We start from the raw sequence: 23,043 nt of genomic DNA on the forward strand, positions 1-23,043 counted from the left end.
TGTTGGAAGAACTATCCACATTTCCTTTTCGTCAGCCGACAAGATGAGTCGGCCTAACAAACAGCAAAAGCACCAGCCTATGTCAATCTACTATCCCCCATAGTACAAAAGTTTACCTATTTTATTTTGTGTGGGAAATAAATATTCAAACATAGTCTGGGACAGTTGTGTGATGCGATCAATCCCAAATTAATACAACCACTAGCATCAAAAAACAGTTTTACGCAATGAGCCTGACGCAACAGATCAGAACGCTTAGCTTAAAATGTTGATAACCTATTCGGCTATTTCTTCAAATTATAAGCTCAGCAATGTGCACACGGCAGTAGGCTATAAGCACAAATGTTCTATTAGCAGGAAAACACAATTATCAAAAGTGGTGAAAATGGTGAAAATGATCTTTCCCATACTTGAAACTCACGGGCTGCGTATGTATGTCAGTTAGGCTCTACACCCGTTGTAAAGTGGATTAACTTTTACTTGGTACTCATCCCGGATCCGGGAGCACCCTCATCAGTAAACAAGCTGACTAGCATAGCCTAGCATAGCGCCACAAGTAAATACTAGCATCTAAATATCATGAAATCACAAGTCCAAGACACCAGATGAAAGATACACATCTTGTGAATCCAGCCATCATTTCTGATTTTTAAAATGTTTTACAGGGAAGACACAATATGTATTTCTATTAGCTAACCACGTTAGCAAAATACTTTTTTCCCACCATTTTTTTACTGCATAGGTAGCTATCACAAATTCGACCAAATAAAGATATAAATAGTCACTAACCAAGAAACAACTTCATCAGATGACAGTCTGATAACATATTTATTGTATAGTATATATTTTGTTCGAAAAATGTACATATTTCAGGTATAAATCATAGTTTTACATTGCAGCCACCATCACAAAATCTCACCAAAGCAGCTAGAATAACTACAGAGACCAACGTGAACTACCTAAATACTCATCATAAAACATTTATGAAAAATACACAGCGTACAGCAAATGAAAGACAAACATCTTGTGAATCCAGCCAATTTTTCAGATTGTTTAAGTGTTTTACAGCAAACACAATATAGCATTATATTAGCTTACTACAATAGCCAACCACACAGCAGCATTGATTCATGCACATTAGCGATAGCGAATAAACCAGCAAAAGATATTACATTTTTCACTAACCTTCTCAAAACTTCATCAGATGACAGTCCTATAACATCATATTACACAATACTGTCACGTTCCTGACCTGTTTTCCTTTGTTATGTATTTGTTTTAGTTGGTCAGGGCGTGAATTGGGTGGGTTAGTCTATGTTTTCTATTTCTATGTGGGGTTTTGTGTTCGGCCTGGTATGATTCTCAATTAGAGACAGGTGTGTATCGTTTGTCTCTGATTGAGAGTCATACTAAGGCAGCCAGGGTTTCACTGGTGTTTTGTGGGTGTTTGTTTCCTGTGTTAGCGTTTGGGCCACACAGGACTGTTGCAGGTTAGTCACGTTTGTTGTTTTGTTAATTTGTAGTGTTTGTTGGTTTGCCATTAAAATCATGAATACCTCCTACTCCGCATCTTGGTCCGATCCATGCTCCTCCTCGTCTGAGGAGGAGAACGACATTGACAACCTTTACAAATACAAATATGGTTTGTTCGAAAATGTGCATATTTAGCGGCACAAATCGTGGTTATACAATGAGAATAGTAGCCAATCTGCAAACAAAATGTCGGGAGAAATCTTGGGAGAGGCACCTAATCTAATCAATAACTAATCATAAACTTAGACAAAAAAATACAGGTTGGACAGCAAATGAAAGATACATTAGTTCTTAATGCAACCGCTGTGTTAGATTTTTAAAATTAACGTTACGACATACAGCGTGCGTTAAAGCGAGACCGCACCGAAATTAATGGCGGAATAATAGTTTAACATTTTTCAACAGAAATACGAATTAACATCATAAATAGTTCTTACTATTTGATGAGCTTCCATCAGAATCTTGTGCAAGTTGTCCTTTGTCCAGAATAATCGTTGCTCGGTTGTAGATTGTCGTCTTCAACTTTGGAATTAGCAGCAAACATTAGCCATGTGGCAAAGACGTGTCCAACTCACCATAACGCAGCACAAATAAAATACCGAAAATCGCAATATACTGATATAAACTGATATAACTCGGTTTAAAATAACTACATTATGATGTTTTTAACACCTATATCGAATAAAATCAGAGCCGGATATATCTAACGCCTATAACGAGAGCTTTTCAGAATGCAATCCTGAGGTCTGTCTTGCGTCATGACGAACGTTGAAAAGATTGCACACCTGGTTCCAAGAGCTTTTGTACGGCCTCAGATCTACCTAGACACCCCATTCCAATTCTCACTGCTTATTGACATCTAGGGGAAGGCTTATGCAGTGCATGTCGACCCATAGATTACATGCAAATTAATAAACTGACCCTGGAACAGAGTGCCCGATTTCAGATTTCTCACTTCCTGACAGGAAGTTTGCTGCAAAATGAGTTCTGTTTTACTCACAGATATAATTCAAACGGTTTTAGAAACTAGAGAGTGTTTTCTATCCAATAGTAATAATAATATGCATATTGTACGAGCAAGAATTGAGTACGAGGCAGTTTAATTTGGGAACGTTTTTTTACAAAGTCGAAATGGCGCCCCCCTATTGAGAAAAGGTTTTAATGTGCTTAATTTTAAGAGGTTATTTGGCCACTTTATTTGTGATACCAACCTTATCAAAACATATAGGCATATGGGCTATGCTACATGAGGTGTGCGACCATGATTTGAAAAAGTCGCAAAAAAAAGTTATGAGCTGTTTCTTGCCTTAAGCATTCACAAGTGATAATATATCATTTTTTACCTTTATTTAACTAGGCAAGTCAGTTAAGAACAAATTCTTATTTTCAATGACTGCCTAGGAACAGTGGGTTAACTGCCTTGTTCAGGGGCAGAATGACAGATGTTTACCTTGTCAGCTCGGGGATTCAATCTTGCAACCTTTCGGTTACTAGTCCAATGCTCTAACCACTAGGCTACCTGCCACCCCAATCATTCACAAGTGATAGCCTAATATTGTCACCCATCAGACTATTATTGATTGAATCTTGTCTTTACATATACTAAATAATATGTGAAATGTGTTTTGATTTAGAATAGAACGTTATCATGCACTTGTCTCGAAACAGGTGCAAGGGAAAAAATACATGTCGTCTATGCACTTAAATAGCGAATGGAGGATGCTTTTCCCATGGCTCATTTTCATGCCAGCCAGGTAAGGTAGACTATACTCCTGTTGTAAAAAGAAGGAATGTACTTAATATTAGGAAAGTTGAGAAATAAATATAGTAGGCCTAGCCTATAGAAAGCTGATGGGATCCTCATCTTTTTAATAGAGGCCATCACTCTGTTTTCTTACGCAATTGCATATCCTATAGAAATGTTGCGCGATTACGTTTGCATTGATGTCAGAGTGATTAGAGGGACAATAGTACCAGGCAGTTAGCAAGTTTGGTAGGCTGCTAATGACCATCAGCAGCATCAGAGCTCGGAGAAGACTAATTATTGTGACTAAACGGTCACATGGAATTTTACTGCCATCATGACTTGTGACCGCCTATGTGGCGGTAGTACGCTCACTGTAACAGCCCAATCCATGAATCCTATCTGTTTTCCCTGATCGCTTGTCAAGCCAGGATGTTGTGCGTGGCAGCTTGCAGTGAGTGTACACTGAGCTGCTATTATATTGGATCCATTTAATAGAGCTTGTTTTCTGCCCTGATCAGACACACTCTGTACATAGCTTAGTAGGAACACACTGTTAAATATCTGACATTCCCAAAACAATTTTTTAGAATGTACTCTACCGTTTATTGCCTGTTTCCGTTTTCTCACGGCTCTGTCAGAGTAGGAGCACAGAGCAGTTAGAGCGAGCATGGGATGGGAGAGGTAGAGTTGTGAGATGAATGGGACATTGATTTATGTGAGGGCTGGGTGAGGATTTGAATTTTACGAATAATGGTTGCCCAGGGCCATTGTAGCAAAGACTGTTGGGTTCATAATTAGGCTAAGCCAGTTAATGCTCGTTTAGATTGCTTAAAGCGTTCTGAGGGCAGCCGAGCTGAGCCGTACAGAGATAATTCTTATACTGACAAATTAGGCTGCATGCTTATTGCTTTCAGACATATTAATAAATTATGAATGGCCCAGCTCATGGATTTATCCTCCTGCATTCTATTTTGATTAAAATGCACCATCCTTTGTATGGTGGCAGACCTCTGCCTGATGGCTGTCTGACGGATTCTCTCTCTCTCTCTCTCTCTCTCTCTCTCTCTCTCTCTCTCTCTCTCTCTCTCTCTCTCTCTCTCTCCTCTCTCTCTCTCTCTCTCTCTCTCTCTCTCTCTCTCTCTCTCTCTCTCTCTCTCTCTCTCTCTCTCTCTCTCTCTCTCTCTCTCTCTCTCTCTCTCTCTCTCTCCTCTCTCTCTCTCTCTCTCTCTCTCTCTCTCTCTCTCTCTCTCTCTCCTCTCTCTCTCTCTCTCTCTCTCTCTCTCTCTCTCTCTCTCTCTCTCTCTCTCTCTCTCTCTCTCTCTCAGAATTCAAAATACATTAGATAATAAAGTAAAGGAATCTTCTCTTTTCTCCCTCCCTCCATCTCTCAGGACCAGTAGCAGTGATCAGTGGTGAGGAAGACTCGGCTAGCCCTCTTCACCATGTCAACCATGGCATCATCACCCCCTGTACCCTTGACGCTGGGCCAGACGCTGTGGTCATCGGGATGACCCGTATCCCTGTCATTGAGAACCCGCAATACTTCAGACACGGACACAACTGTAATAAGCCTGCTACCTGTGAGTACACATCAGCTCTGTTGACATTCACAGTCATCCCTCTGTATGTTCCTATCAACATGGGCTACTGTTAGCCCAAGGCCCAAAATGCCCACTGTACCACTTCAAACAGAAATAAATGATTTAGGCCTACCTTAAAAGTCTTTCAATTATAATTTTTTATATCAGAGAGAAGCAGCACAATATGTTTCACTGTAGGTGTGACCATTGTTTATTAAATCTTTCACATACATTTATTAATATGATATAGATAAAATCATACTTAAATCATGTATGAGGCCCTGTGAGTTTCCTATAATTTTCCATGTTGCCTTGATCCCTCCCAATATGGGACTCTGGGAATGTTTCATTCTTTGGGATTTAAAGGTATTGTTTACTCTCTGCAGGTAGTGCCATGTTGCTCTTTATATGATCCACTTCAGAACCATGATTCAGAATTGGATGTCCTTTATTTTCTACCTCTACACACTGCATTGGCAGTGTAATAATTTCCACTGGCTCTCTTGTATAGGAATTCTTCTTTGTAAAATCAGCTTGATTTATACCTGCCTCTAAAGATGGTGTCTCATGAATCATCCTCTCATGGGTTCCAGAAACCTGTATCTGAACGCAGACTATAATGGCTGCTAAATTCACTCATTGTCCATGTTGTGTGTATCCAAGCAACTCCTTATCGCCATTTAACTCTAAATACGTTTTGTTTGCTCACAAATGTTGCTCCTATTGGATTTCTTTTGAAGTTGAACCCCCAGTAATGTCCACATTTTTATATCCCTTGAAGTAGACTGAAGAGCAGCTGATTTCGTTAACTAATGCTGTGCAGTCTCTCACATTGACTTTCCCCCCTCTTACAATTCTATTCGCAGTTCTCTTTTTTCCTAATGAATTGGTTTTCCTTTTATCGTTCCAAAAGTTGTGTATTGATTAAAGGCTTTGATCTCTGCTACATATTTTTTATTTTTTTACACAGATTTGGTTGAGTGTCTCCCCATATAGACTGATTGGAATTACTGTATGTGTCTATCTGAAAAAGAGTGAGTTTTGTAGGGAATTTGTAGCTGAGGGCTTAATTTTTCTGCCGGTGCTTTCAGTGCTATGTTATGCATGAGCCATTTAACAGGTCTCTTTGGCCATGTAATAGTACAGCATTTTATATACATTACCCTCCATAATTAATGGGACAGTGAAGCATTTTTTCTTCTTAATCATGGTAGCATCCACGTTAATGTGGAAGTGTTTAGAAAAATATTATTTTCTTATTTACAATAAAAAAGGACTCCAAAATGACACAGTACATTATTTACCTGGTACTCATCCCGGATCTATTGGGATCTATCTATTATTTACCTGGTACTCATCCCGGATCTATTCTATTGAGCACAAAATAATCTGAAACACAACCAAAACAAACAGAACCTCACAAGCTTGATGTAGTTGTTGTGTGCTTTGAATATGTGACCAAAATACTTCACTTTTTACTACTTTAATATATATATAAGTGAATTTGTCACAATACTTGTGCTCCCCTAAACGGTTCACCCGATACGGATTAAAATACCCTCAAATGAATGCTGGCAGGCTGTACTTTAATCCCATAGTCATTGTTTGATTTCAAATCCAAACTTTTGGAGTATAGAGCGAAAAGAAGAAGAAATGCTTCACTGTCACAATAATTATGGCGGGCACTGTATCTTACTGTTACCACACATTCCTTTGATGTTAGGCTACAGAATGTGTTATTACTCTGTAGCAGCAGGCTACATTTATCTGACCTGGCATGGAAAATGTACTCTAAGTTTACAAACATTCTGTAGCACCTTCCTAATATTGAGTTGCACCCCCTTTTGCCCTCAGAACAGCCTCAATTCTTCGAGGCATGGACTCTACAAGGTGTCGAAAGCATTCCACAGGGATGCTGGCCCATGTTGACTTCAATACTTCCCACAGTTGTGTCAAGTTGGCTGGATGTCCTTTGGGTGGTGGACCATTCTTGATACACACGGGAAACTGTTGAACATGAAAAACCCAGCAGCTTTGCAGTTCTTGACACCCCTTTCAAAGGCAATTCAATCTTTTGTTTTGCCCTTTCCCCTCTGAATGGTACACATTCACAATCGATGTCTCAATTGTCTTAAGGCTTAAAAACCTTTCTTTAACCGGTCTCCCCCCTTCATCTACACTGATTGAAGTGGATTTAACAGGTAACATCAATAAGAGATAATGGCTTTCACCTGGATTTAGTTGGTCAGTCAATGTCATGGAAAGACCAGGTGTTCCTAATGTTTTGTACACTCAGTGTAGATCATAACTGTAATTGGATCAATACTAAATGTTGGAAAGGTCTACATCCTCTCGAGACACTAATTGTTCACATTTCCGTGAATCTTTGAGAAAAAAGATAAATGGATGAAAAATGATAGAGGCACACAGAGGCAAGCAAAGCCAATATCCGCTGTTCCATCTGATACACAATCAAGAAGTGCCTGGTGGCTGTGGAGAGAGAAACACATAATGAATGGCGTGTAAAGCAGCAGGATTTGTCATGTCAGATGGAGGACATGCTACAGTACGTGATGTGAATTTATAAGCTCTGGGTAAAGATGAGTTACTGGCACTCTCCTGCAGCCACGGTTCTCATCAAAACCAGCAGTGCTATGTTTAACTAAATGAGTGGTCCCACAGTTCACACACCTGCCCCTGCACGCACACACACACACCTTCAATATAGTTCAGACTCCCGGGGCTTGCTGGGTTCGAAAGGGAGACCCAATGAGAGAAAAGGAAATCACATTTAGTCCTGAAAAATACATTGCAGGAGTTATACATTATACATTGCATGAATCTTTTAAGCCAATCCATCAGGTTCTCGTGTGTGTGTGTGTGTGTGTGTGTGTGTGTGTGTGTGTGTGTGTGTGTGTGTGTGTGTGTGTGTGTGTGTGTGTGTGTGTGTGTGTGTGTGTGTGTGTGTGTGTGTGTGTGTGTGTGTGTGTGTGTGTGTGTGATTGTTCATCTGTGTGTCTTACTGTGTGTCTCTGCATGTGATGGCTTTGTACAACAAAATATCATAAAGATTTAGTATATTGATCATTCATTGTATAGTACTCCATGATCCAAATCAAATGGGGATTATAATGAAGTAAAAAATGCCTTTATGACACTTTGTGCTATATACTAAACGAGGCATTGACTGTTCAAAATGAAATACCCAAAACAGACAGACACTCAGAGAAACACTGCTCGGATAAAGCTGAACTCATGGACTTTAAGTAGGCAATGAGATATATTCAACCAATCAATGAGCAGAGAGGAAAAACCGAGACCTACTTCATCCTCGTTGACTTTCCTTCAAACAACACTGAACAATGTGGGTTTCTTTCCTCCAAGAGATCAGAATAGTAGAAACCAATGAGAATGTACACAGCGTAGTGAAATTCACTGCAAATTTGTATTTATTTTTTTATGCTTGATGTCTTAATGAACTGTATTACCTGTTATTTTTTTAAGCAATCGTTGAATATCATCCTCTTTTAGTGCAAGTGGGTATAAATGTTCTTCAAACAGTTATAGTACAGGACTATCATATTGGAAAGATGTGTTCTTTCGGTTTTTGATAAGTCATATCACTTTGTCTGTTTGTGATAATGGATTTATTCTAATATAATTAAGGTAGGACTCACTTGAGCTCTCTGTAGATAAAAGATGTCACTAACAAGATGCTAACTTTTCTCTTAGCAGAGACGACAGCAAACCCTACCCAGCTCACTCCAGGGCATTTTAATACGTATTTACAGCAAGAGCGAGATCCAGTAGAAATTCATGGCCCCGAGGGTGCTGTCGTTATTTTCTCTGTCTGAGCATAAATCACAGTGTTCCCCTCAGCCAGTCTAATGCCGAGGCTGATGAAGAATCAGGTCCATCATGGAAATCACCTTGTGTTGTTATAATCGCTGATATTTCTATTACTGCAAAAGTAAATCCAATGGCTTCATCTAGTGTCACGCACGTACCTGTGGCTTTCGTTGATAATTCATCTGTCAGCTTTACCAGATATTTCTGTGGTTTATATTCAATACTAGATATAGATGGGTTTGAATGGTAATATATACTGAATAAAAATATAAACGCAACATGTAAAGTGTTGGTCCCATGTTTCATGAGCTGAAATATAAGATCCCTGAAATGTTCAATACGCACAAAAAGCTTATTTCTCTCAAATATTGTGCAAAATGTGTTCATAGTACAACCCTGTTAGTGAGCATTTCTCCTCTGCCAACATAATCCATCCTCCTGACAGGTGTGGCATATTAAAAAGCTAATTAAATAGCATGGTCATTATACAGTTGCACCTTGTGCAGGGGACAATGAAAGGCCACTCTAAAATGTGCAGTTTTGTCACACAACACAATGCCACAGATGTCACAGACGTTTTTAGGGAGAGTGCAATTGGCATGTTGACTGCAGGAATGTCCACCAGAGAATGTAATGTTCAATTCTCTCCCATAAGACGTTTTCAACATTGTTTTAGAGAATTTGGTAGTAAGTCCAACCGGCCTCACTACAGCAGACAACGTGTAACCACGACCAGCCCTCCACAGTCGGCTTCTTCACTTGCGGGTTCGTCTGAGACCAGCCACCCGGACAGCTGATGAAACTGTGGGTTTGCACAACCAGAGAAGGTCTGCATAAACTGTCAGAAACTGTCTCAGGGAAGCTCATCTGCGTGCTCATCATCCTCACCAGGGTCTTGACCTGACCGCAGTTTGGCGTTATAACTGACTTCAGTGGGCAAGCTCACCTTCAATGGCCACTGGCACACTAGAAAAGTTTGCTCTTCATGGATGAATCCCGGTTTCAACTGTACCAGGCAGATTGCAGACGTCGTGTGGGTGAGCGTTGTGTGGACATCAACATTGTGAACAGAGTGCCCCATGGTGGTGGTGGGGTTATGCTATGGGCAGGCATAAGCGACGGACAATGAACACAATAGCATTTTATCGATGGCAATTTTAATGCGCAGAGATACCTTGACGAGATCCTGAGGCCAACTGTCGTGCCATTCATCTGCCACCATCACTGCATGTTTCAGCATGATAATGTAGTGCCCATGTCGCAAGGACCTTTACACTGTTCCTGGAAGCTGAAAATGACCCAGTTCTTCCATGGCCTCCATACTCACTAGACATGTCACCCATTGAGCATGTTTGGGATGCTCTGGATCGAGCTGTACGACAGCATGTATTTATTTATTTAAATTAACTGGTTTCCTTATATGAACTGTAACTCAAAAAAATATTCTAAATTGTTGCATGTTACATTTATATTTTTGTTCAGTGTACATTTACCTACATACAGTAAGAATAGGAAATATTTTCACTGAAATGCACAAATATTTTACTTGAAGAGATACATGATAAATGATGCATCAACAAGCTCAGAATCTGCAGTTAGATTGGCATTCACTTAATTCATCAAGGAACTAATTTGATTAAATGTAAATTTACTTGAAATATTCATCATGAGTGTCTCTGTGGTCAGAGCCTGTACCCTCTGTCAGAATGCTTCCCCTCTCTGCTACCAGCCATTTACTGAGCTGCAGGACAGTCAGCCTAACTGCAGGGAGAGAGAGGGCTGATAGGAGCAGCACACCTTGTGGTCGGCTGGATTCCTTCCCATCACATGCAGGTAGAAAATCTGTGGGAAATGAATCCTTATTAGTGACAAAAAGACAGAGGACATGTCCACTGGCAAGGCCCATCCAGATCTGGCTTCGACTTCTACCTCTTCAGACAACCTCTTTGTTTTAGCACTCTGCCTGGTGTTTTAATGAAACAGGTTATATCATCTGCCAGCTTGATTTTATTTTATAACCTTTCATAATGAGCAGATGTAATATGTTCAGTGATGAAATGCAGATATGGCTAGTGCAGAGCTGTTGTCTAAATGTATCTATTCAGGTAATCACTTGAAGAGCTTCAGGCAAGAACTATTTAAAATCACCTCAAAGTCAAAGACTTGGCTGTCTATCGTGAATGGTAGCAATGGCAAAGGTTACCAAGAGGTAAAACAAAATACCATTACTATGTGAGAAAGATATAGCAACATTCACTCACTCACTCAATCAATCAATCACTCAATCAATCACTCAATCAATCAATCTCATTTTCTTTAGACAGGTCATTTTCTGTTGCAAGGTGTTTAGAACAGTATTCAGAACCAGATACTAAATGTTAACCCCTGCTCCACCACTACAGAACAGATACCTCCCCCCATCTTCTCTTTCCATGGCAACAGTTAACTGATGGCTGTCCCCTGCACAGATATCATGAGCAAAATATGAGTTTTGTCCAGATGCAATCAATATCAGCGATTGGCTGTAACCCTGCTCCATGACCCATAGCCAGGTTTTGTGTCTTCTCCCCTCATCCATCAATGTATTCATCAGTTGGATTTAGGTGCAAAACAACATCCAATGAGCCCCATCGTCCGAGAAGTCATGGCTATTTTTATAGCTCCATTTAAGGATGAACATAGGAGTTGAGGGTTATCTTCTAGTTAACAGCTGGCCTCTTAAGAAAAGGAACATGTTTGTAGGACACTTATTATTATTATAAAAGGAGAGTAGTCATATGTAGTATACTTTACAGTTGAAGCCACTTTCACATACATTACTGAACATACAGCAATATGATCAACAGGTAAAAATCTCATCACTTGTTGGGTATGTATTACTTGCTAAATCCATTGCTTAATTTTTTCTTCCTCTAATTTCTTCCTTGAAGTAAATACTTAACGTAGCTATATGTATGCAAATGTGAGTCTCCCAACTCATTAAAAGCATTCTAATTGCAACTCAGTGGCGGAACGGTCATCACACTGCAGACTCTATCCTTGCTCTGCGCTCCACCTCCTGCTATGCTACTGGATCCATCCATGGATGCAACTTCTGCTGCAGTACTGGAGTCAGAAAGTTAATATGACCTTGACAGTGTCTCAATAACAGTGGAATACTGGTTAGAGTCAGGGGAGTGTTTCAACATTTTAATTTGCCAATAAATCTAAATGAAGAAAAAAAATGCTTCACATACTTACAGAGTACAGGCTCTATATTGACACATAACAGATGAAAGAAGCATGTTTTGGAAGTGGAATATATTCAGTATATGTCACATTAACCAAACTAGTTTTCCATTAAAGAAATCTATGCTTTCCTATACTTAAAATAGTTCCGATATGTGATGGGTAGTTGGCCATTCTTTCATCCCAAAGAAGGATTTGTTGAAGTCAAATTATAGCTTTTGTACAAAAGATGATATGTGTGGTTTGTACCCTCACACCGACTGTGTTTAAAGTCTCTGCGACACAGACTGTGTGCAGAGTCTCTAGCATAAAAAATTGATGATGGCTTTTCAGCCCCAAAACATTTTGACTCGCACAATTTAACTCCGATTTATCTCCCCAACATCTGCACTTGAGGTCATCCAATTTCACCTAAGCAGGGGTTGGAACCAAAATTATTTCCCAATCATTTTGTACTGAACAGAACCATTATTTTTTCGTTCCATTCCACTGTTCCGACCAGAAAAATAAAGTTCTGAACCGGTTTGAACCAAAAAAGTAAAGGTTTATATCGTTCCTTTCTGTTCCTTTTTAAAACTCTAAAATCTATATATTTTTTTTACATTTAGCTCGACATTAAATTATTTCACCAATGGATAGAGCAGCTTGCTCAAGAGCGGGCAAGCTATTTACGTTTTTTGGACATACAAGTGAAGTGTAGGGTGCGACATGCGACTGAAATTTTGCAGGTGAGGACAATGCTGGTTATGAAGCGCTGGGCATCTTGTTGTTATCACATGCATTATTTGAATTAGGCCCACAGAATTATATCTACAGAGGGGCGTGTTCTCTGAAGGAACTTTGAATGTCTATGAACTTCAGAAAGTTGGCTTTGCGTAGGCGCTTTGTTGCATTTTTTTGTGGGGACTGGAAAAAAATGTCCAGAATTTTAAAATAATGTTATTAACCGGTTCCCATGTTTTTAAAATAACAGTTCTGTTCCTGAACAGTATAGATCCCTTTCGTTCTCAGTTATGGTTCTGTTCCTCTAAAAACGTTGTTATTTTCCAGTTTTCGGTTCTGTTCCCTGAACCGGTTCCAACCTCTGACCCTGAGTGCTGCTGGTTCACTCCAAAGTAAATTCAAGTCAGAGTATGAAAGAGTTTGAGTACCTGTATTAGTCATTCCTCCTGCCTCACAGAACACATTTGAACCCAGTCTGAATCTCTCACTGTGCTCTTTTGGCTTCCTTATGCCCTGTTTTGTTTTGTGAGGAGCCTTGCTGAGAGGGTTGGCACTGACTCCAGCTGCTCCTTATGTTCGGCCCTCTTCATACGTACACCGCGCTACAGTACAATCCTCCAACCAACCTTGGATGGTTGTAAAGCCCTGAAGTGAAGCCTGCTGCTTCCTTCCTCGCAAGCCTCTCCAGACACAATGAGACTTCTTTTTCACACACCACTGCTCGCGCTTTATAGCTCATTCCTTATTCATGTGATTGTCATGTTTACTGACAGTGCTGTTCAGCATCCAGGTTTCAACGGCAGTCATGAATTGCCCTGCCTTTTGTTTCCCTTCAGGACTTTCTGACACAAAACACTTTCCCAGAATCACCCGAGTATGATATCCTCTCTCTGTGTGTCTGTCTCTCCTTGATCTCTCCTTCCGTCAACACTAACATAAGAATATGATAGATGTTTCCATACGTGAATAACCTGTCTATCTCTGCTCTGCATCTGGTTTCACGTTATGGTGGCAAGGCCCTTCGCTCACCACGAGGTTGGGTGTAGAAGCATTGGAAGGTCAAATTAATTTGTGATATGTTTGACGATATTGTACATATGCCTATTGTGTTTGGAACAAAGCAACAGGAACTAATACTAGTGTAAATGTACTGTATGTTTGCAATCCATAGATGTACGGTTACAAAATCTATAGCAACCGCAGTGCACGCCTCTGACCTGTTGTTGAGTGCTTTATTTTTGTAGTGTTTTGATGGTTTTCCTACTTCATGCTCTGCATCCCTCTGTTTGCTGTAGTGTTCTTCAACATCCCCTCAGCCAAAGCACCTGGAGAACTGTGCTGCTCTGAAGAGCGAGAGAGCGTGCTCTACATTATGTATCAGCCAGTGTCTGGCAGAGCCTGTGGAGGAAATGTGCTGATAGAGATTCATTCTGCTCGTCTGCATAAGAGAAAAATAATCAAATAAAGATGAGGCAAGGCAACCACGTAAGGTGACACTGGGATTCAGGTGAGAGCCCTGTGGATGACTCGCATGGAGAGATTCAGAGATTGGAGCCTTTTATGGCCACGGCCCTCATTTGCATTTTGTTTATTTGTTTGTGAGAGGAGCGGGGAAGTGATGCGTGTGGGAGGCGTGAGAGGAGAGCGCTAGGCGTGAGGGGGAGGTATAAGAGGAGGAGAAGGGTGAGTCGTGAGAGGAGAAGGTGCTCTACTCTGTAGAACAGTGTCTTCTGTCTGTGAGGTGCAAAAGTCTGAGAATGCTGCAAGGGTGTTTACAGACTAACAGACAGGCCGGTACTTTCCGGAATCCCCTCAAACAGTCATTTTGGAGCATCATCTGCCACCTGCCCCCAACACTGAACACATGCAGGCTGTGCCCTCTCTCCGCATTCCCACACTGTTTTCATTACACCAGTACACAGAGCCATTAGCCATTAACCTAGCTGGCAAGCAGCACACACTCCCCCGTCTCGTATTGCTAATATATTTTCAGGACACTTGTTTTGCACATGTTGTGTACTGTATATGAACTTGATATGGTCTAGCCACTGAGGGGAGACAGACACTTCTAACACTTATTCAACAGGAGTCAGCTCAGCAGGCAGTGGTTTATTTAAAACATTTCCTCTTCCTGTGAATTATCTGAATAGATAAACATCTCTTCATTTTTTAAGTATGCCTAACGGCATAGATACATTCATAAATCCTCAAATGCATCTGGTTTTCTCATGGAATGTTGTTGTGTATGTCTTTGTTTCAAGAAATATTATGAGGAGGCAAAAACGAGGTTGTGTGAGAGAACTGTTAGGACAGGTATCAAAGAAACAACATTGTGAAGAATAGAAGACAAGGTACTGCGTGTGAGACACCCATAGGTAACGTTTTTAGAGAGTGTAGTAAAGGTCTTGCTAGGAGTAGTACAAATCAAATCACAGTTTATTGGTCACATATTTAGCAGATGTTATTGTGGGTGTAGTGAAATGCCTGTGTTCCTAGCTCCAATAGTGCAGTAGTATCGAATAATTTTCAACATTACACACAAATCTTAAAGTAAAAGAATGAAATTAAGAAATATATAAATATTAGGACGAGCAATATCGGAGTAGCATCGACTAAAATACAGTAGAATGGAATACAGTATATAGATATGAAATTAGTAAAGCAATATGTAAAAGGTATTAATGTGATTAGTGTTCCATGTCTATGTATATTCGGCAGCAGCCTCTAAGGTGCAGAGTTGAGTAAATGGGTGGAAGCCGGCCAGCTTTGATTCACTTGTACTGACCTCGCCTTCTGCATGGTAGTGGGGTGAACAGGCCGTGGTTCGGGTGGCTTATGTCCTTGATGATCTTTTTGCCCTTCCTGTGACATTGGGTGCTGTAGGTGTCATGGAGGGCGGGCAGTGTCCCCCAGTGATGCGTTGGGCAGACCGCACCACCCTCTGGAGAGCCTTGCGGTTGAGGGCGGTGCAGTTGCAGTACGAGGCGGTGGTACAGCCCGACAGGATGCTCTCAGTTGTGCATCTGTAAAAGTTTGTGAGGGTCTTAGGGACCAAACCAAATTTCTTCAGCCTCCTGAGGTTGAAGAGGCGCTGTTTCAGATTGTCAGATTGTCAAGTGCCTGTGATTGGACTGAATGAAATGCTGTACTTCTGTTTGTACATGTAATGGAAGTATGTTGAGCGGGGCATTATAGAAGCTTTTAAGCCTTGTTCACATTGGCAGTTTCAAATGACTCAAATGAATATTTCTTTGCATATCCGATTCGAATCTGTTATTTTTCCTGCAGTCTGAACAGCCAAAAAGCACACGGAACTGGATATTTCAAGCCACATTTCAAACCACCTTTGTATGGGGTTTGAAATCAGATACAAATCTGATTCCTGGCCATGCGACTTTGCAGTCTGTGGTTTTTAGACTTATTTGGCATAGCTTGTTGCTTGCTAGCTACTCTGTTGACAGTTTAACAAGAACATGTGGTAGCTAACTAGCTTGTTAATTGTTTAGAAAGTCTAGGAAATGTGCTAGAAAGCTAAACAGCTAGCTAGTTGACTTCTGTGGCAAACCAAAAAGGACTTGTTTTGAAAGTTGGATCATCTTATCCTTTGAGGCTTTAAAGGTGTTCTTATCCTATGATTTTGATCATTCAAAGCAACTGGGAAACATCCATGGTAGGCATTGTTGTCACCTTCGCTTGATTGCTACATAACTTTTCCCTGATAGGAAGCACAATTTCCACCACAAATCAGCCTACACCACAGCACCCATACCCATCGTTACTATGACAACTAGCGTAGCCATGTCAGCAAATGACTGCTGTCTGAACACACACAAATCCGATTTGGTCACTTGTAACTTGCTGTTTGGACAGTCAGTATTCCAAAACAGATTTGAAAAACAAAACTGATTTGAGCATTAAGGTCTGCAGTGTGAACAAGACTTTAGAGGGAAGTAAATCCATATCTGATTACATTGCTACTAACCTAAACACTGAATAATCCTAGAAGTAAGGGGACTTTACGTGTGAGGACTGGGTCAGGGAACATGCAGATGTTGCTTCAGTTTGTTGTGGCATCTTCCTATTTTAGTTCCCAACTCAAAGGAAAATTGTGGGTCTATGTGATGTTCACAGCAGAATCTATTACAAAGGACTCAAATGTAGCCTTTTACTGATAGATTGAAGATTTGGTATGTATTTCACACCTGTGTTTACTCTACTGTACAATTGTGTTTGAACTCAAATATGTTAAACAGAGTTCATGTAATGAGAAGTAACTTTTGATGAAAAGTCACCCCCGAAAACAGAAGCATTTGCATAAAGTCATCATTCAGAAGTCAAGTGCCAGTGATTGGACTGAATGAAATGCTGCACTTCTGTTTGTCATTTGTGGTCTACTGGAGATAGAGAGCAAGAGAGAGAGAATTGCTATGGTAACTATATTCCCAATCAAATACCAATAATTTGCAAACATTTGAAACCAAATCAGCTCTAGTTTGCTCTTCTGTAATTTTCAGAGCAGTGGAGTCAACATCTGCTCTGCCAAAGCAAAGCAGCCTAATTAGGATGAAGACTGTGTCCTGTTCTATCCCAGCTGTGTGCTCTGTGCTTCTGGGCCACACTGAGAGAGATATGGCCCAGTGAGGGTAAACTCCCTGAATGGATGCCCTCGCCCACATAAACAGAGAGGTGAATGCACCACAACCGCTGTGGTAATGAGAAAATTAGCCCAAGCTATTTGTAACTTCCTTAATTGCTTTTTGTGGATAGACAGCACACCTTCCAGCATACCCGTAGCTACCTGCTAATTGTAAACCTATCACTGTCTTTCTGGGAAATTGAGAAGGGAGGGGATAAAAATGCAATTGCAGAGAACAAAACAATGACTTATTTCTGGATCCTGATTAAATAAATGTTATCTAATGTGATTACTGATATTTTTGTGGGTTTTGCAGATTTCTTTATTTATCTCAGTCCAGTGCAAACCATCAAACATATTTTTAAGATCACCTATGGTCGCAGTTCAAGCAGAAATATTTGCAGTGATATCATGGTGTTATTATTTTGTTATTGCCTTAATGGTGCTCATTGCGTTGTAGCTATTTTTCTGGTGCTTCATAAGGGAAATGCCTAGTTTGCGCCAACCAATAGTAATAAGAGCTCTGTCCATCCCATCCCTCAGTATGTATCTATCTCTGTTCTCTGCCCTAGTCCTCGAGGGGGGATCTGTGGTACCGTACTGGGCTGGTCCTTGGACAGTAGTGGGTTTATGTGTTGGACAGCAGCTCATCCGAACCCCTGTTTTGAGTAAATACCAGCTGTTGCTGTGACTTGCCATATGGAAGCCACACTTCCCCCAGAATGCAGCTTTCAGCCACTCAGAACAGGTGGAACGCACAGAGATTAAGGACTAATTCTGGCTGTACACTGTGATTTCACAACAATTTTAGCACAGTGTACAGGTTGCAGACATTTCACAGGTTTGCTTGGATTATTATGATCACCTACATTTTTTTTTTGGGGGGGGGGGGGGGGGGAGACATTTAGACTTTTAAGCATTGCATCCTACTGGTTGAATGAACATTTCCTCACTGCAGATGCTATGGTGCGCAGGTTCTAAGATGTTATTTTATTACTGGGCAATGGACATTTTTATAAATGTGGTATATTTATGTATGCTGCAAGTAAGTAACAACACGATTGTTTTACCCTCACATCTCTTCTAACACTGTAGCGCCACAGCAGGTCTTATGGCTGTGTTCTGTATGCCTGTTGCCAATTAATCCAACCTCATCATTAGATACACTGAGGCTTCATAGCAGGCTTCATTTAAGACATACCAGTCCCATCAGTGAACCATCAATTAACACTTGCCCTTGATCCTGTCAGAAACACTGATGGTTTGTTGCTCCTGGACCTGCTGACCACTTAAACCACATCTCTCTGTCAAATGCTTGCAAATTGTTGGTATTTGATTGGGAATATAGTTACCATAGCAATTCTCTCTCTCTCTCTCTCTCTCTCTCTCTCTCAGACGTGCAACACATAAAGCGTCGGGACATCATTCTGAAGCGGGAACTGGGAGAGGGGGCCTTTGGGAAGGTGTTCCTGGCAGAGTGCTATAACCTCAGCCCTACCAAGGACAAGATGCTGGTGGCTGTCAAGGTAAGAGATTATCTCTCAGTTACACAGGGCCACCTCACTTTCCAGTTACAGCAGACCCCTCACAGAGGTCAGGGCCGCTCAGCGTATGAACAGTATTAACTTGATCCTTGAACGACTCTTGGGGCCACCACACTTGCCATGGCCAGCCGCCTCAACAACGTGGATCGATAAAAATGCGATTTTTTTTGCTCTAGTGTAGATCAATAATCATACTAATGATCATTGAGGTCACTATGAGTACCATGTTGGTTGTCTCATATCAGACTGAATGTATGAGGCTCCAATATGACGTGACAGTGCCCCAGTCCAATATGAGGTGACAGTGCCCCAGCATCTGTGCGTTAGAGACGATGAGTTTGGCGTGTCTCCTCTCTAATGTACAGGCAGCTAGGATTCAAACTCCCATTAGACAGCTCTGTAAGTGTTTTGATGTCAAAATGTGTTTGTTACTCGCCAAATATGGAGTTTTGCTGAGCAACTATGTTAATGTACTCCTGTTACAGCCAGTATGTACTGTACTTCCAAAAAAGGTCTAAATATAAATGTACAAGCACCCAAACAAAGATCCTATTCGGCACCTCCAAAGTAAATCACTCATTACTGCCACGCTCAGCTCGGAAGTCTATGCTACCTCAATACATTTGAGGTGCCGAAGAGGCATTTTTTCGGTTGCTTGTACATTTGTATTTAACCTTTTTTGGATACTGGGTCACGTTCATAGCAATATATCTCATTAGCAGGTTCACTTAACACAATATTAAACATGTTTTACATGCTGTACAGGTCCTTATGGCTGACTTCAATATAACTTTTGGGTCAAGATTTTTTGTGCCACTTTTAGCTATAGTTTCACTGTTGGAATTGAGCTCAATGTTACTCAATATTAAATAAACGGCTAATGAACCGTAGCATTAACTGTAGAACAGACAAACAACTTTGAGCATTATGTACAACTGGTGGACATTAACCATCTGGGTTCACCCCTTCACTAACACACACACACACACACACACACACACACACACACACACTAGTGCTGAGCGATTAACCAAAATGTCTGTTATTTAGTTGTTGTTTTTTGAAATCCTCTGAGCCAAGCATATTGATCAAATGAATGGCATTTTGTCAAGGTCTTTTATAAATATGACCTCTGACTTATTCAGTGATTCCCTTAGCTTTTTAAGAACATAAATGTGGCTGTCATAGGAGGCATGTTAAAATATAGCTGTTTGTTAGTGTGGCTAAAGGGTGATCATAGATTTCCTGATCCTAAATAGGTCTCTGTGGGTTTGATGGCAGCAGTAAGATCTGTCATTCAACCAGGGCCATATGGTGTACCTTGTTACAATGGTACACAGAGAGAATGGAAGCGTTAAATGTTCAGCGATCAATATTTATGTGACTAGAGGAGTCCTCCTGGATTGCATTTGGGGCATAATTGAGGTGGTAGCCACCAAACAGCTATTATGTTTGTTCACACATTTTCAACCCATTATTACAAGAGTATAGATTTTCACAGCTTCAAGGTTAATCAGGTCTGTTGGGATTGTGTTATAGCAGCCCTAGTTGATGCAGACACCTGTTTACAATGACATCCATTTTAAAGGCCAGTGCAGTCAAAAACTCAATTTTCCTGTGTATTATATTTCCGTCCTATGAGGTTGAAATAATACTGTGACATTGGGAAAATTATGATAATGCCCTTTTAGTGTAAGAGCTGTTTGAAAAGAGCGGCAGAAATTTCAGCCAGTTTTGGTGGTAACATCACCAGGCGGTAAATTAGTTAATAGACCAATAAGAAATAGAGTTCCAAACCTCTCTGCCAATAACAGATAGTTTTCAGTTTTCCCCTCCCCACTCAGACCATTCCCAGACAGAACTAGCAAAAGTCTTGCTTGAGAAATTGCTCTTTGCTAAGAAGCAATTTTTGTATTTTTTTGACTATTTTAATTGAAAACAATCACAGTAAGGTACTTAATTGTTAGCCAGAATTGATTTGATATGGAGATAAAATTGGCTGCATTGGACATTTAATCAATATGCCAAGTGCACTGTTGACACTTTTTAGACAGAAACCGTTTGTAAACTGAAGAAGAGCAGTTTCAATATTTCAGCATCTGTATCATTGACCAGCACTGAACAATTCACTTAAATCGACCAACTATTAAATTAGGATCATTTTCTCGGGGATTGATCTTGAAATTAAATTTAAACCTCAAGATAGACGTAACTAAATAATGGTAAACTGATTTTGCTTAAATTATGTTGAGGTCAGTACAATCTCGAGAGACATAAGCTAAATTTAAACTAAAACCACCACCACTGCTCTGACTATATCAGGTATTCCCATACTGGGGTATGGGTACGCGCAATGTCGTAGGGGGGTACACCAAATATTATTGTGATTCACATTTTAAAAATCAAATAAAAATCTTCACATTTTCAAACAGTCCATTTATATTTTCCAACGGGGCTTTACATTTGGGTGAGTTTTTCTTCTCGCCTGAATAGCCTCATTTCACTGCAAAAAATAAAATAAAACTATCTAGTTTTCAGCGAAATAACAACCCAATGTCAAATACAGGTAGCCTAGTCAAATAATTAACATCCATTTTAACCGTTACTCTCTCGCGGGAATTCCGCTAACGGTCCGTATGTAGCCAAACGTAGCTGCTGCTCATGTTGGTATCTGTACTGATGGCGCAAAAGCCATGACAGGGAGACACAGTGGAGTGGTAACGCGTGTTTAAGCAGTTGCGCCCGACGCCACTTGGGTACACTGCAGCATCCACCGAGAGGCTCTTGCCGCCAAGGGAATGCCTGACAGCTTGAAATACGTTTTGGACACCACAGTGAAAATGGTTCACTTTGTTATAGCAAGGCCCCTGAACTCTCGTGTATTTTCTGCACTATGCAATGATATGGGCAGCGACCATGTAACGCTTTTACAACATACAGAAGTGCGCTGGTTATCAAGGGGCAAAGTATTGACACGTTTTTTTGAATTGAGAGACAAGCTTAACGTTTTCTTTACAGACCATAATTTTCACTTGTCTGACTGCTTGCATGATGACGAGTTTCTCACACAACTGACCTGTCTGGGTGATGTTTTTTCTCGCCTAAATGATCTGAATCTAGGATTACAGGCACTTTTCTATTCACTTATCCCCTCCAAACATTGCTTAGAGTGTGCTTATCCGTCTATAAACCTGTGAATGGCATCTCACAAAGTTGTCTGGAATCAACTCAGTATTGTGGACAATAGGAGAAAGCAAGGTGAATACTGTGGAGGTGGTGTGGCTGGTGTGGGCCTGCATAATGTGAATGGTTGGTTGTGAGTGAGGCTGGCAGAGAGAGAGTTCCTTTCACAGCAAGGTGAAACCCATATGTAGACAGCAGTTGGGTTGGCTGTCAGAGGAGGAACCAGGTTCAAACATTTACGGAAATGTACTTAATTGTTAGTGCAAAAAGAGATACAGTATTCTCAAACAAAATATTTTTTCCTGTTAAAATCATAAGATATTGGTAGCTGGTCACATAAAGGATGAATATAACACAGTGGGTCGTACTGTCACAATCTCCTTGAAATGAGAAGTGGCTGTCAGTAATTGTTGCGCTTGATTTATTACATTTCACGTAAAGATTACGATTGTAAACTCAGGGTTAAAATGTAAATTTCACCTCTAACATGACACGGTTGAGGATATTAAAGTTCAAAGGTCATACAAAGGTACCTAGATCAGCTGCTGGAGGAGGGGTCACGCTATGATGGTTGGAGACAAGGGGCACATTCATCACTGTTTCCCTCTTGTCACCACCACTCTTCATCAATGCGCTCATCCATGGAATGATGTTAGCCATGATAGTGTGGAGCGAGAGGGAGGGAGCCGCAGTGCAGAGGCAGGGGAAGGAGGCCGACCTTACAGAGACAGACTGCAGCTGGAGAAATAAGGCTGTCTGTGAGGGATGTTAGATCATCTCCCAAACTGTTCTACTCCACATATGCTTTGATTATGAGTAATGGAGGCAACACTGAGCTGGCTTTATTTTGTCTTGCTTTTTCTTTCATTCTTTTCTTCACATCCCCAGTCACCAGAGTGGATCCTATTGAAATAGATGCCGCACAAATATAAAGGCGTGTATGCTATTGTTTTTTAACAATGTAGTTTGTATTTCATGTTAGGTAAGATTGCAACGTAAGCACCACAGCTACTTAGCTAC

General features: G+C 40.6%; 1 protein-coding gene across 7 annotated transcripts in view; it reads left to right on the plus strand.

The window, feature by feature from the left end:
* Nucleotides 1-23,043, plus strand: part of LOC129867202 (NT-3 growth factor receptor-like) — a 300,196-nt gene that overhangs the window by 239,666 nt on the left and 37,487 nt on the right. For all 7 annotated transcript variants that reach the window (XR_008761586.1, XM_055940439.1, XM_055940443.1 and 4 more), the window contains exons 12-13: nt 4,672-4,860; nt 18,692-18,822. Coding sequence is in view for 6 of the 7 variants with exons in the window: in XM_055940439.1 (XP_055796414.1) it covers nt 4,672-4,860; nt 18,692-18,822 (320 nt within the window). In the remaining variant the exon portion in view is untranslated. The remainder of the gene's footprint in view (nt 1-4,671; nt 4,861-18,691; nt 18,823-23,043) is intronic.

This window comes from Salvelinus fontinalis, chromosome 12 (genome assembly GCF_029448725.1).
Source record: "Salvelinus fontinalis isolate EN_2023a chromosome 12, ASM2944872v1, whole genome shotgun sequence".
Lineage (NCBI taxonomy): Eukaryota > Metazoa > Chordata > Actinopteri > Salmoniformes > Salmonidae > Salvelinus > Salvelinus fontinalis.